Raw genomic sequence first — 15,024 nt, forward strand, 5'->3', positions numbered from 1 at the left:
CTTGATAAAGCCTAGCCTCAGCTGGGTCAAGCCCCTCCCAAACCAAAATCCTGTATCCGCCACTGGTTTAATGGTGAACTAAAAACATTCCTGCTGCGCAGCTCGCCCGCAAGGTACATATCCATACCAACTCTATGCTTTGAGGATCAGAGATAGGAACGTAAGACGCCATCTTAGTTTCATTAGATTTTTTTGCAATTACAATTTTATATGGTTTTATATGTTATATTTGGCTTATTTAAAGCTTAATGAATAAAATTTATGGAAAGGTCTAAAGTTTATGGAGGGACTAGCTGCTAGAAATAATTTTTATTATGCAAGTCATTCATCGGTTGTTAATATTTAATTCATTTTTCGAAAATGACTAAAACTGTGATAATTATGTCAGACACTATGTCGTTGGCTTTGTAGGTCTTTGATGGGGTGATCCCTGCCTCACGGAAAGAAAATTTCAAATAAAAAAAGTCAAATATTGTTGAAACCAATATGGCGTCTTCCTTGTTTTTGTTCCCATCTCTCTACTGCAACCGCAGGGCCCCCCACGCCGCGCCTGCCGCGCAACCTGACGGCGGTGGCGGGCGCCGACGTGTTCCTGCGCTGCCCCGTGGCGGGGTTCCCCATCTCGAGCGTGGTGTGGCAGCGCACGGGCGCAGTGCTGCCCTCGCACCTGCGCCAGAAGGTGCTGTCCAATGGCACGCTGCTGGTGCGGCAGGTGGACGGCTCGTCCGACAAGGGCGAGTACCTGTGCACCGTCACCAACCAGCAGGGGCAGTCGGCGCAGGGCCGCGTCTACCTCGACGTCATGAGTGAGTGCGCCGTGCTCTCCGCTCCTTTGTCCTCGCGGAACAGTGGCGTAGCCGAGATTTGTGTACGGGGGGTGGGTTTAAGAAGCATGGCCACCCCCCCTCCCTCCCCACAACCGTATTAAAGCGTGAGGTCCGGGGGTTCCTCCCCCGGGAAAATTTGGATTTTAAGGTGTAAAATAGTGCTATTTTAGCAGTTTTCGGTACTTAAATTTAAATATTGTAAAGGTAAAAATTTTAATTAATTTTGATATGAAATTTGTTTCAGTGATGAATAAGAAATTAATTAAAAATTTGGTGCTAAAGGGGGGGGGGGGGGTTGAACCCCTAAAACTTCCCCCCCCCCCCCCCCCCTGGCTTCGCGCCTGTCGTGGACAAGGCCCACGTGGCGTGCAAGCTTGTGGCTTTTGATGCGTCGAGGCTTCTTCCGACCATGAACCACTGCCGCGAGCTTGCAGGCTTGACATGGCAAGCTTGCTACAAGCTCGTCACGTGGAAACGTGACAAGCTTCATTCAAGCATATTTTGCTATCTTTGCGCATTCTTGTTTATTAATTTTTTTTTGTGACTTACAAGTGGTTTTGTCAGGAGAAAAAAAGCCTTTGAAAGAGGAGAAAGATTTTTCAACTGTTGAATTAATGAAAATCCTCTAAAAAAATTGCATTCCGTTGGGTAAAAATTAAGTTACATATTAAGTAATCGTGATCAATTCGTTGCTTGTAATTTCCTAAAGAAAAATAATGGTGGTTTCACTCGGCATTGACGTCTTAAAACTCGTCTTCCTCTAGTGACAAAAGAGGTCTGTCGAGACACACGCCAGAACGTTGCGAGCAAGGAATAGTTCATGTCACACCTTCTTTCCAGTATCTACACTTGCAGAGTATTAAAAATATTAGTATAAAAAATTTATAAAAAAAATGGGTTTTTATTGTTATTTGAACACTTTGAGAGAAAGTAATTACGAAGCAGAGCCACTGCCTCGTGTTTGAGGTCAGAAGCCCCTTTTCCCCCACGAAAGAGGTTGAATTCCGAACAATACCACCTCCCCCCTCCCATATCCGTTATGAACTTGATACGCCCTTGCGATATAGTAAATCACATCCACTGGATTGAGCCACCGCACCAGTCTTGCATCCCACAGCCAGAACTAATGCAAAGGCGCACGTCTTATTGTCCTTCGCGAAGTTAAAAAACACTCACACCGTATTCCGGGCGTGACTAGCTCTCATAAATAGCGAAAAAAAATAACCGACTTGTCGCAATGACACCCGGTGACGGTATCATTAAAGGGTCGTTGCCACCAACAAAACCTAAATTTTAATTAGTTCATATTGTGCAAGTAGTGTAATTATGGGGCTGCTGAGACGATATATTTCTTAAGGACACACGGCTAGTGGAGATTATAAATGCTTAACATAACATTACAACATCAAACAAAGTTCTGTCTAATAGCATTTATTTTTGTTCTTTGGTTTTAATTGGGCTGCTCACCTGGTAACTCATTTTCATGACTAGAGACCCGTAAATTTCGCGTATTCTTCTGGCCTCAGGACAGAATTCAAAGTTATAGGTGTGCTCGACCCATGTTTACTTTCCCATTGGTTAATTTCTTAGCAAGAACATTTTTATCCTTGTTATTTGGCACTACCTGATTCGCTTACTTCTCTCCTAGCTGGGCATCATTGGTTCACGGTCGTAGACGGGCGTGTCCAAACAACTGCGTGCCAATCATGAACACAGTGCGAGAGTGTGAAGGTTTGCATTCGAGCTTGCGACTAAATGAATCCGCAAAATTTCCGGGTGTCTATTCATGACAAAAGTTGTGCACTTTGCTTAGAATGGTGGCGTGACAAACAGGCTTCGTTGTTTTTCTTCCAGAGCCGCCCAAAATAACTCCCTTCCAGTTCTCGAACGAGCTGCAGAAGGGCATGAGGACGCAAGCGTCATGCAGCATCATGTCCGGGGACTTCCCCATCTCCATATCGTGGAGGAAGGACGGCGCGCCGCTGCCCCAGGTGAGCAAGTGCTGTGCATTCAGTGGCGGGCCCAGGATTGTCTTCAGGTAGTCCGGACCTAGTACAGTACCTGTTTATTACTTCAGAAGTCGTATTATCCCGTGCATATGTTAAACTTGATTCCCTTAATACGTTTCATAACAAGTCCATTTAAATATTTTTAACTTCAAAAAATCTTTTTTTTTTTTTAATGGGGAACCCCCCAGGGGGTCCACCCCGCCAAAAATTTGCTCAACTTTATTTGAGACAGCAAGGTACATGTTTGGTAACACTGGATGAGTATGTTAATTTACAAAGACACGGCACTGGGCCCCTCCCAACTATTGAGTCCTTGGGGGTTGGTGATTGGTGAGTGGTGAGGTTTTTCTTTAAAAGTGTTGGTGGAGTTGATGATGAGGTGGAGGTGTGGCCAGGTCCGTTTGGCTCGGGTCTGGCCTGAAGATCTACTTAAAATCTAAATATTTTATTAAATATATTTTTTGTTGATTCCTATTTGGAAAGAAACTTACGTTGGTTTTGGCATCACCTAAGTTAGCTATATGTTGGCAACTCGTAAATCAATGATGCGCAAAATACAAAAATCTGTCCACACCATCATTCATTAGTCTATGGCAGGGGTCGGCAACCTGCGGCTCGCGAGCCACACGCGGCTCTTTGGATGTGAAGCTGCGGCTCTTTAGTTCCGTACCAGAAATACTGCATCACCAGGTTATTTATACAGAAAATACTTTTTTATTACAAACCAGTAGTAAGCCTGGTTTTTTTTTCCACGCTTGTTATATTTTACTAAACAATATGTCATCAAGCAGTTAAATTATCAATTTAAAGCTATCCATACGCCCGAGGTTTTCGTTTTACTATTAATTACGGCCTCACCCAACAGATAGGCTTATATATGAATAAATTTTTCTTATGAATAAATAGATAATTTTTTTTTTATTAAAAAACTTTATTTATGCAAGTAGGTACTAGTTACTGTTGTCAGGAAAAAAATTTGTGGCTCTTTAAAAACTTTGAAATTTTGTAAATTGTAATTTTTGGCTCTTCCGACTCAAAAGGTTGCCGACCCCTGGTCTATGGTAAATATGAATCTGACAGGGCAATGGATTTAATTTGCATTATCTTTTCTATGTCAATAATTGAAGTCATCTGGATATAAAAACTATTTTTTTTGTTATAATGATATTTAACGCTAATTCCTTGATGAAGTTTTGGGTTATTTTACTCACATCACGACATAATTATTCTTATTGTGTTCTCTTGAAGCTATAAAACAAAATTCTAACATTAGCCTTGATAAATATGCATCTTGCTTTGCTAACCAGTTTAATTCAATTTCAGAACAGACACCACTCTCCATCATGGAGGTAAGAAGCAAGGGAGAAGTTCTTTGCAATGTTGGTTGTGATAAATACTGCAAGTTAAGATGAGAAAGACACCTCAGTTCGATAGCAAAGCAATTTTTGGTTTTAATGGAATTTTAAAGCTAGTTCATCGCATGCCATATAACTCACTACATTAGAACATTTTTATTGTCCTTTCTGGTATGGATTCCTATCACGCGGTTATAATAATAATAAATTTTATACAGCTAAGATTTGTTTTGCTATCCAATTGCTCACAAGTTGACATGAACTTCAGAAAAGGGATAGCCTACAGTTAACAGGGATGAAAGCCACACCACAACCCGAAAGTTTACCAAAATAATACAGGTTAGGTTCGGACAGTGTAATAAATAAGAGTTCTTTATTATTTTTCAGGAGGTTAGGTTAACGTTATTTTAAATACTCTACGACCGTAAAATATAAGTATAAATCCTTGCAATATGGTGTGCGATCGGCCAGTGGCGGATCCAGGATTTTGGTTTTGGGAGGGGCTTGACCCAGCTGAGGCTAGGCTTTATCAAGGTAAACACTAAAACAATAGTGGACCCAGATGCTTTTGGAGGGGGCTTGAGCCCCTTAGCCCCCCCCCCCCCTCGCTCTGGATCCGCTACTGCGATCGGCCAATTTCGGATAATTTCGGGACTGTTCGGGTGAAGCTCTTCTCAGCCCTGTGAACTGCAGGCATCCCTCCGCAACATTGTCGTGTTGTTGTTCTGTGCGCGGCAGGAACCGGACGTGCAGGCCCAGCAGCACGAGTTCGTGAGCAACCTGCTGTTCCGCAACCTGGCGGCGCGCCACTCGGGCCACTACACGTGCATCGCCAGCAACCCCGCCGCCACCGCCAACCACACGGCCAAGCTCGTCGTCAGAGGTGCGGGCTTTGACTGTGTGACTCCGGTCCACGCCGAGTTGCCGCTGGTATCTACCCAACGGCGCGGATGCAGGATTTTTTTTTAAGTTAAATTTTCTTTGGGCGCGATGGGAGCAAAATTTCAAAGCCAAATTTTAATGCAACGTTTTCGATGAACATTGCTGTGAAACGATATTTTTTTCTAACCTAACTAAAAACTAAATGAATTTGGTAGGAATTCGGGTGCCTTAATCGTGCAGGAAGGGTAGCATGCATCGTGTGCTAGGAGGGGATTGGTCAGCCATGGCAGCGATTGGCGCCATGACTAACTCCCCTTACTGACTATTCTAGATTAAAGTTGGGCCCAGGTAGAACCTGCATAGACACCGGGGAAACCTTTGGCACTCCCATGCAGGGTGTAAAATTCATGCATTATGCAAGCAGGTTGGCTACGGGGAAGAATAGTTGGGCAGAGAAGAAAGAGTCAACCATGTGGGTGTTTGGGCGCTCTGACATGATGTCCACATTGGGTTTGGGGGGCACTGGTTGTTTCGGGGGCGACAATCTGTCGTTTACCACCAGGCTGCCATCCAGTCTATACTTAATTTAGGAGGGGGGGGGAATTATTAACCTAACTAACGTTACCGTGTGCGTCCAGCACTCGGCACTGCCAGCCTGAGCATGACACTCGTTGGAAACGACTTATGACGCTAAAAGGGAGGAGAAATAGGATGCGGACGGTGCAGAGAACTCGTCGGACCCCGTTCCCTTGAGCGGTCACCACGTGGTGGCGTGCGGCTCAGGTTGAACCCTGCCATGCTGCAGGGATAGGCGGGTCGCGGCGGTAGGGAGCCGCCTGCGTCTGACGCCACCCAGACTTGCTGGCATCTAGTAGGGCCAGAGGGCAACACAACGGGGTTTTAGCTTACTGTTGTGCACCGCACCAAGGGGTACATTCGCAAGAAAATGGAGTTTTTTCAAATATGTATTATTTTAATTATTTGTGTAAATAAATATTGTCAAACAGTGTTATATAATAATTATTTAGTTGTGTAACTAAATAAGATTTGCTGGTATAATGCTTTTCACGCTTTTGGTTGACAGAGTAATTATTTGTTACAAATTATTATTTGATGAACTACGTAAATCACACACACGTCGTTTTATGATTATGACCCCACGAGTGTGTAAATATTGTTACGATTTACCTGCAGGGTTCGTAAAGGATAGCCCAATTAATAGATTTTATTTCACACACAGTTTTATTTATTACCACTACTTGTCACTTACAATTAATCTTCTAAGATGGCAAATAATTATCTACACTTAAAGAAATGTCGATTCCCCAGTCACTCGTTTCACACACCTCGCTGGGCCACACTTCTGGCGCAACTCTCGCCGCAGCACCCCTCGTGGGTCTCCGCCGCGGGACTCCGTCGCCGCACTCCGCCGCCGCCGTCACACCCTTCGCCGAGATCCCACACGACGACTCTCTCGCAACTTCACTCGGGACTCCGCCGCTCCCGCGACTCTATCGCCCGGAAACTCCCGACTCCACCACTGAACTCACTCACTCCCTGCCCTGGAACCTTCGTCCAAGGTCTTCGCCACTCTGCCGCACCTGCGGCACTATCGCCCGGAAACTCCGCCGCGGGAGAACTCCCCACTGAACTCCTTACTGACTCGAAGGTCGGCCCAACCTCCTTAAATAGCCCTTGGGTTCCCGTCCAGAACAATCGGGCATGTCTCCGAGATATCGCGCGACCTTCGTCGTCGAAATGCCCAGAAACGCATCGTGAGTCCTCGAAGGACGCGGTGGCTGCTCTAAGAACGCCGATAAAGGCGTCTGAGTCATTTTATTCCGCAGTGCGGCCTCTTTTAAGTAACCCGATCTGAGGCAGGTGCGCGCTGCGACGGTCAGGATGTAGCGAGATAGTATGACACGAGATACCAGGGAGATGATGCGGGTGGAAGGGGGCGCAGACAGGCCGAACGAGCGCGGCGATGCCATGCACTGCAGCCAAGCGCGATCGTAACAATATGTTAAGTCCAACTAAGAATATGCTAGTTTAAGAAAAGTTATAAACAATTCTGTGAGTGGAATATTATTTTTTTTATTTTTACTTTAATCGAATTTCTAATAAATACAAAAAATTAGGCTTCTTCAATACTTGAAAAATAAATGAAAGCCAAAAAACCCTTCGCTGTGTTATGTATTTTTATACAATTGTCTTTATCTATCTCTCTCTCTCTCTCTCTCTCTCTCTCTCTCTCTCTCTCTCTCTCTCTCCCTCTCTGCCGTTTTCGCCTTACGACATTCTTACGAGTCGATGTTTGAATTGCCAAATAGGTTTCACTTCTATCACATGTACTGAGCTACACGCACTCATTAATAAAATAACTTATCCGCCCGTGATATACCGGCCAATGATATTGTCGATCGAGGGGGCACGAAATCTGATTACGGAGAAAAAAATTGTTGTGATAAAGCACGTGTTCGCTTCTTCAGACATCGAAATGTATTTCGACTTTTAAGAGAGCAAGTAGCTGAGTCGTTATCCAACTCAATTATTGTCAGCCTAACTTCCGGCAAAGAAAGTAGGCGAGTTTCTTCGCCGAGCTCGTTCGTAATTAATCATAAACACTTCTTTTTTTTTTAAATGTGAGCTAGTCTTTCTGTAATGGCCAGGGATGTGTGAAATCTAACCTCGGTTTACTAGCAAATTCGTGTGTTCTTACGTTGAAAATAAACTTATAATAAGAAATTTTGATAAGAAATTCATCGTAGATTTCTTTGGAATAATTCTGAGCGTGATGACGAATACACACGCATTTTTGTGTTTCAAATCAAATTTCTAGACGCGAATCACACGCAGTTCCCGCAAACGCCGCTGAAATTCATTGCCGAGGCAACTGCGTCGACTATCGCATCATGTTTATGAGCAGAGCGAAAAATTTAAACTACAAAATAAAACGGCCCCGATAAAAGAAAAAGAGACATTGAGAAGTACTAAAGTGCGGCTTTGGGCTTAATTTTTTGACAAGGAATTTTATTCTATATACTGCCCATCTTGTTAAAATTCGTCAAACAGTTGATACTGTAAAGCTTCCTTTTGGCTCTGTGAACTTTGGTTCCGTTTCACCTTTGAATATATATATACTGTATAGAAGTCGCGAGTGGATAGGATTTACTCTACGTTTTTCAGAAGCGTATGATGAGCAGCTTGGGAACTTCATCGCTGCAGGGCGCTGCCGTAACGCCCTGTGTCGTCTTAAGTTGTTATTTACACGTTAGAGCGCAGCACTGTCGCCCGCTGTCATTCCCCTGCACCCCCCCCCCCCCCCCAACCCAACAGTCACTGCAGCTCAAGGTCCTTCAACGGGAGTTTGTGCGTCACAAAACTGTAGGGATGAGAGGTGGGGTAGAGGGTGGGTGGAGGACAACGCATGTTTGAGGGAGGGTGGGGAAGGGTTTGTTTGAAGAGTTCGACACTTGTCCGCTAGGGACCACCACAAGTCGATGCCCTAGAGATGGTGGCGATTGCGGCGGTGAATTAAACCAACTACCTCAAAACCGTATTAGAAATGTTAACCTGGGCTGGCGACTTCTTTACAGTATATGTATTCAAAGGTTTGACGGAATCGCTCGTGCGCCGAGGGGCTGGGGCGTCGCACGGGGAGGAGCGGGATGACGTCACCGGGACGGGCGGCGAGTGGAGCGCGCGGGGTCGTGTTGCAGTGCCCCCGGCGTGGGTGGCGGAGCCCCGGGACGTGTCGGCGCTGTTCCAGCAGCCGGCCAGCCTGCACTGCCAGGCCAGCGGCTACCCCGAGCCCGCCATCTCCTGGATGAAGGCCAGAGGTGGGTGGCCGCGGCGACCATCATCTCCCGTGCTTTCCCTCCTGGGAACCAGTTCCCAATAAACGCAGTGTGTCCATGAAAGAACGCCCCGGCACGTCAATGGCACATCATAACAGACTATTTACAACAAATCATACATCAAACTGAAGGTAAACTAACTTAGATTTTTTTTTCCAACAAACACCCCCCCGACGTAAAGTCCAATAATTCTTCCCACACTTTTGTTAACACGTCCGGAGCATTGGAAGCAATGGCCTTTTCAATCCTGTGTCTCAACTCTGGCAAATAATTACGTAGCGGCGGAAAGAAGACACGATCTTTCATAAAGCCCCAAAAAGGGGGGGGGGGGCTGAATCTCAAGTCGTAACAACAGGTGAACGTGGAGACCATATTTTTGTCGTCTCAACCTTCATGATCAATTCAACGGTCAGGGACTTCGACGTTCAACCACTCCCGTACAAGGAGATTCCAATTGGGAGTGCTGAAATCACAGATTCAATCTTATTAATTGCAGAATAAGAAGCGCTTTACGCTCAGGAGTCACCATTTTGCGTAGGTGGCGCTGCAATGGAGAAAACAACAAAGCAGTACTCGCGCTTAACTGAAACTGTGACCTTGATCCAATACTCTACAACGCTTACAAGTTGATACTATTAAAATATATTTGGGATATTCTTTTATGGATATAATGTAGTTTGTGTTTCTACAAGAAAAATATTTTAACTTTATACAACACTGATTATAGTTATATATATATGAAATGCATTATTCGAGATAATACTAAATATATTTCTTACGAAAATTGGTGCATTATTTTAACTGATGTTTCAATCAAGCACAACCATGGAATAGAAAATCGAATATTCAATAAATTTGACTTTATTTTGTTTTATCTTAATTATTATGTGCGCAGTTAATACTGGAAAGCTATTCAGGGAATGGATTACAATAGCTTTAACTATTGGTAGACTGGGACAACACAAAGCATAAATGCCCGGGTAAGAATCCGAACCCAGTATTACTGCAAACATTATTTGTAGTGATAAAGTTGTTTTCATGTAAATGTACAAGTTTACAAATACCCGTAATTTTACATGAATATTTATGTTCCATTTACAAACAAATTACAGTGTACAGCGTGGCTAGCTGGTTTAAGTAAAATTAGGAGAAAAAATTCAAATAGTGAATTACAGCTAATTGATTATTCTGGAACTGGCTCCTTAGTCAGACGACACGATATGATATTCATCTTCAATAAAGCCATTTCTTACACTTATTTCTACTGTCAGCTAGTGTGCTAGATGTAACAATTCGTTAATTATTTTAACGCCTTCTTGAAAGAAAAACTTATCAATAATTGAAAAGTATTAATATTTATTGGAACTCAACTTATAGAACCAACTGAAATAAGGGAATGAGAATTCACTAGTTCTTAAAAACATATATTTGCAAAATATCTGACGCCAGAATAAAATCATATTTTAGTGTTTAAATTAGGCATCATAAATTTGTTTCCAATTGAACCACATCGACAATATAGTAAATATTTTGTTTAGTTACCTACTGAGCTATAAATGACTGTCAAACAACCCCATAGCTTCAGATTTCAATAAATCAATAATTATATGTTTATTCATCCCGATCCGTAATTGGTTATGTACAGTAAAACTCGTGCTACAAAAAAAATGACTGTCGAACTTTATGTGGCGTGAAGCACGGAATTTTATTGGTAATTGTCCTTAAGCAGTTAAAACTTGAGCAGTTGGTGTTGAAGGCTTTGTTCGTGTGGTCTTTTCCTCCTACAACTACTGCAGCCAAAAGTAGTTAAGCGTCATGGTTATGGAAGTGGTCTACGAATTTCTACAGCCCAATCGTTTTACCTTTGAGTGTAGCTAAATCTTCTGCACCTGGGTGCATTACTTGCTACTTCAACTCAGGGAAGTTGGGTAAAATGTAAAGCAGGTGTAATATAAAAGTGAGGAGAGGGTGGAATTACGAATTTTAATCCTGGGGTTTCGTAATATAATCTATATTGCCACTATAACTATCGCTTTCACAGCTCATTAACAATTATATATTATTAGTTTTGGATGTAATCATTAACCAATAGAACCCCAAAGTCACCCATTTTATCACATGTTGTTAAGAAACAAAAGGTTTTAGATATATTTTACAAATAAAATTACAGTTTTCATATATGTTTTAATTACTTTTTTGAACGCAGTATTTAAATTATTTAAATAAATAATTTAATGAACCAACAAAGATGCGTACAGGTTAAGTATTAACCTTTTTATTCGCTATCTTTAATCTCTATAACGTGCATAAAGCCCACGCAAACTAAGGCCGTGTTTGAATTAATTATAAGTATAGGCAGTAAGAATAATGCATGTAAACGAATCTCTGTACTTGTCGTGTACTTGCATTTATGGAAACATAGCTATTTGAAAAAGAGTCTGCTGAATTTTATCTCAGATTGAACGCTTTAGTAAATAAAATACAGATAAAATATTTTTATTTAATAGTAAATCAGATTAATATATTTAAAAAAATTTAATACTTAAGCAGGTAAACGACAAAGTTTCGAATAATACACGTTCATATAACCGATGTAAATTACGAAACTAAAATAGAAATCTAAGGAGACTGTTGTGATTTCATGTGTTCGTAATTGAGTGTAACTAGACCTCACCAATTCTAGACTAAACATACACCACAAATTTACCACACAACTAATCAACCCCCACCCCACCCCCCACCCCCCACCCCCACCTAAAAAATCAATAACCCCACATACTCATGGCATTCACCTCAAACAACACCTAACAGATAAGCTAGAAAAACAGAAGTTATGTGTAGAGACCGGAAAAATTCGCGGATTCATTTCACGATATGATAGAATCCAAACAACTGTACCTTTATATTGCTTCTCTTATTGGCTCACAGTTTATCTGAAGGACTTTGAGCCAATGGAAAACCTTCAGCCAAAAAAGTATCAAATCGTAAGCGTCCCAGTAGACAGGTGTCACGAGTCAGTAGCCAATGAGCAGGTGGCATTTGCCTGAGTGTGTAGGGGATTGTGGAGTCTAACCTAGAGGTCATCCAAAGCGCGAATTTTTCCAGTCTCTAGTTATGTGTGGCATCCCGCGGCCTTATACTATGCAAAGGCCTCCCAGAGCCAACAAAAGACTGCATAAGGGCAGGGAAGATCAGCCCCAGCCACCCCAGCCAGAATATGGCACGAGGGCAGAGTGGCTCGCAACGGCTATGATGATATTACAGTTGTTGACGCACCATTCGCTGACGGTGCTCTTCGTATAAGTAAATGATACGAACCTAATCAACTGTTGTGAGAATAAATTATTTTTTTAGGATTAAAAACGTTTCAATAATATAGCTGGTGCAAAAATATGTTTATGTTGGGTGTTAAAAGCTTTTTATTAAGGCCAGAAATCACATTTGACTGAACTGCTTCAGTGCAATACACAAGGGTAAGTGAAGTATGCAGGGTCGCTAGCCTACATCTGTTTACTTGAATTTGGTCATGACCTATGTGATTCGTGGTGTAACTGGAGTGTACTGGGCGTAGTTATGCCAAAACTTGCTTGTCCATATGGGGCCTAACCTGCATATAAATACCATAACAGAAGGAAAATAACCCCCGGTCGAGAGGTTTTGAGAGGTGGCAGAAAATCAACAAGAGCATTAATAATAAATCATATACACATGTGCATGTATTTTTTGCTAAGCAATCTGAACGCCCTTCGACTGGAATAAAGTATTTTTTCGCTAGCAGTTTTTTCATTCTGATTGGCGGCCACCTGCAAGAGAAGCCATAGCCTTATTTTGCCGGGCCGTTCAGGATGCTCTTGCATCCGCACACAATCGCTGCGGTGCGTGTGCTGACCGCAAGACACAACCTTGAAAGAAGTTCAACCTATCACAAAACATAGATGATGCTACAATGTTCTTACTCACAGCTATATTCTTCAAAATATTTAATGCAAAAATATATGTCCCTAGACGTGCATATAGCCCATGCCTACTCACTTTTTTTTGTAAATTGAACAAATTTATTTATGTAAAATTATCAGATATATTTTCATTTGTACTTTTAAATATAAATACTGTGTTCGGATACGTACCCGGGCATTTATGTTTTGAGTTGTCCCAGTATCCCTAATAAAAAAAAATTATTTGTAAACTAAACGTCCTGAATAGCTTTACAGTATTTATAACTGCGCACATCATAAGCATGATACAAAAAAAAATGGAGTCGTTAGCGTTGACATTTCAGCTGTTATTTCCATTGTTTTTTTTAAAATATATATTATGCTTTAATGAAACATTCATTAAAATATGAAATTATGTGCTAATTTTCGTAAGAAAATACTCAGTATTGTCTCGAAAAAACGTTTTTTTTTAAATGTATATGCATGTGTGTTGTACAATGTTACAATGTATTTCTTGGCAACTGGATTCCCTCGAAGTAAGCTAATCTCTTGGATTAACTATCACAGAGAAAAAGGTTTGTTTGAATCAAACAAATATTTGATCATATGTGGCGAAACAAATATTTACTTGGTGGAAAAAAAAATACTTTGTTAGCTTAACCAAACTCGGTAAGTAACAAAAATGATTTGTTACACCTAACCAAATATACATTTGAGCAAGGGCGGGGGACAGGGGGGGGCGTGTCCCCCTGAACTTTTTGGGTGGAGGGGACTGTCCCCCCCCCCCCCTACTTTCTAGACCGTGGAGGACCCCCGGACCCCCCGTCTTAGTAACAGTAACAGGGGAATGGGTTTACATGACATCAAAATCATTATTTGTCCCCCCCCCCCCCCAACTTTATGAACACAGCTACGCCAATGCATTTGAGTTGACAAAATCATTTTTGTTGGGTTCAACAGAATCTTTCCTACCACAAAATATATTTGTTTCAATTAACAAAAAAAATATATTTATTTCGCCGAATACAAAACAAATATTTTTGTTGAGGCAAACAAACCTTTCTCTCTTGGATAAAGTACAGTATTATACCCCGTGTCGTGAGATGACTTGTGCGGCATGTCCGACTCGCGCTGGTGCCCCTCCGCAGGCGACGAGAACGGCGACTACGCGCCGCTGGAGGCGGGCCCCGACCTCGTCATCCACGGCAACGGGACCGTGTTCGTGCCCGCCATCGACTCCTCGCACGAGGGCCACTACCGGTGCCGCGCCGACAACGGCATCGGCTCCCCGCTGGCCAAGACGCTGTTCCTGCGCGTGAACGGTGAGTGCGCGGGCACGGGAGAGAGACAAACCCCCCCTTCCCCAGGTCCTCTGGGACACGCGCCGTCGCAGTTTTTTCCGCACCGTCTGTCGTGCTGGGATGGGTCATAGCCAGTGGTGTAGCCAGGATTTGTGTACGGGGGTGTGTTAAGAAGCATGTCCTCCCCCCCCCCCCAACCGTATTAAAGCGGGGTGGTCCGGGGGTCTTCCCCCGGGGAAAATTTGCATTTTAAGGTGTAAAATATAGTGCTATTTTAGCAGTTTTCGGTACTTAAATTTAAATATTGTATAATGGTTAAAAAATTTATTAATTTGTTTGAGTGATGAATAAGAAATTAATTAAAGATTTGGTGGGGGGGGGGGGTTTGAACCCCTAACCCCCCCCCCCCCTCCCCTGGCTACGCCACTGGTCATAGCTGAAGCTCTAACACCTTCCCGATCAAAGGGGAGGAGAAATCCCTTGACACAGTTTAGTCTCAATTTTACCTGCTCTGGAAGTTTTTTTTAGCTGTTCTGTAAGCCAACTCCCGATACACCCTTTAAGGACGCATATTTTGGAGGAAACGGTGGAGGTGCCGGCCTTAAGATTCGGAAACAAGTTGCCTGTCGTCGGAAAAAATAAAGACAGCGCGTTCAAACTCAGTACACGTGACGGATGTGAAACTTCTTGGGGCCATTTAAACCCCGACTCGTAGGTATATCGTAAAGAGTAAAACGGCGGAGAGAGAAAGAAAGAAGATAATTTTCTAAAAAAAAAAAAAAAAAAAAAAATCTTTACACAGTGCGGTTTTTTTTGCTTTCATTTCTTTATTAAGTATTAAAGAATCCTCATTTTTGT

At 42.6% G+C, this 15,024-nt stretch overlaps 1 protein-coding gene across 1 annotated transcript in view; it reads left to right on the forward strand.

Annotated features, from left to right (window-relative positions):
* LOC134532260 (cell adhesion molecule Dscam2-like) overlaps positions 1–15,024 on the forward strand; it is a 29,483-nt gene that overhangs the window by 2,750 nt on the left and 11,709 nt on the right. Inside the window, exons 3-7 of the mRNA XM_063368680.1 lie at positions 534–806; positions 2,682–2,818; positions 4,930–5,074; positions 8,793–8,912; positions 14,014–14,187. Of these exons, the coding sequence (XP_063224750.1) occupies positions 534–806; positions 2,682–2,818; positions 4,930–5,074; positions 8,793–8,912; positions 14,014–14,187 (849 nt within the window). The remainder of the gene's footprint in view (positions 1–533; positions 807–2,681; positions 2,819–4,929; positions 5,075–8,792; positions 8,913–14,013; positions 14,188–15,024) is intronic.

Source organism: Bacillus rossius, chromosome 5 (genome assembly GCF_032445375.1).
Source record: "Bacillus rossius redtenbacheri isolate Brsri chromosome 5, Brsri_v3, whole genome shotgun sequence".
Taxonomy (NCBI): Eukaryota; Metazoa; Arthropoda; class Insecta; order Phasmatodea; family Bacillidae; genus Bacillus; species Bacillus rossius.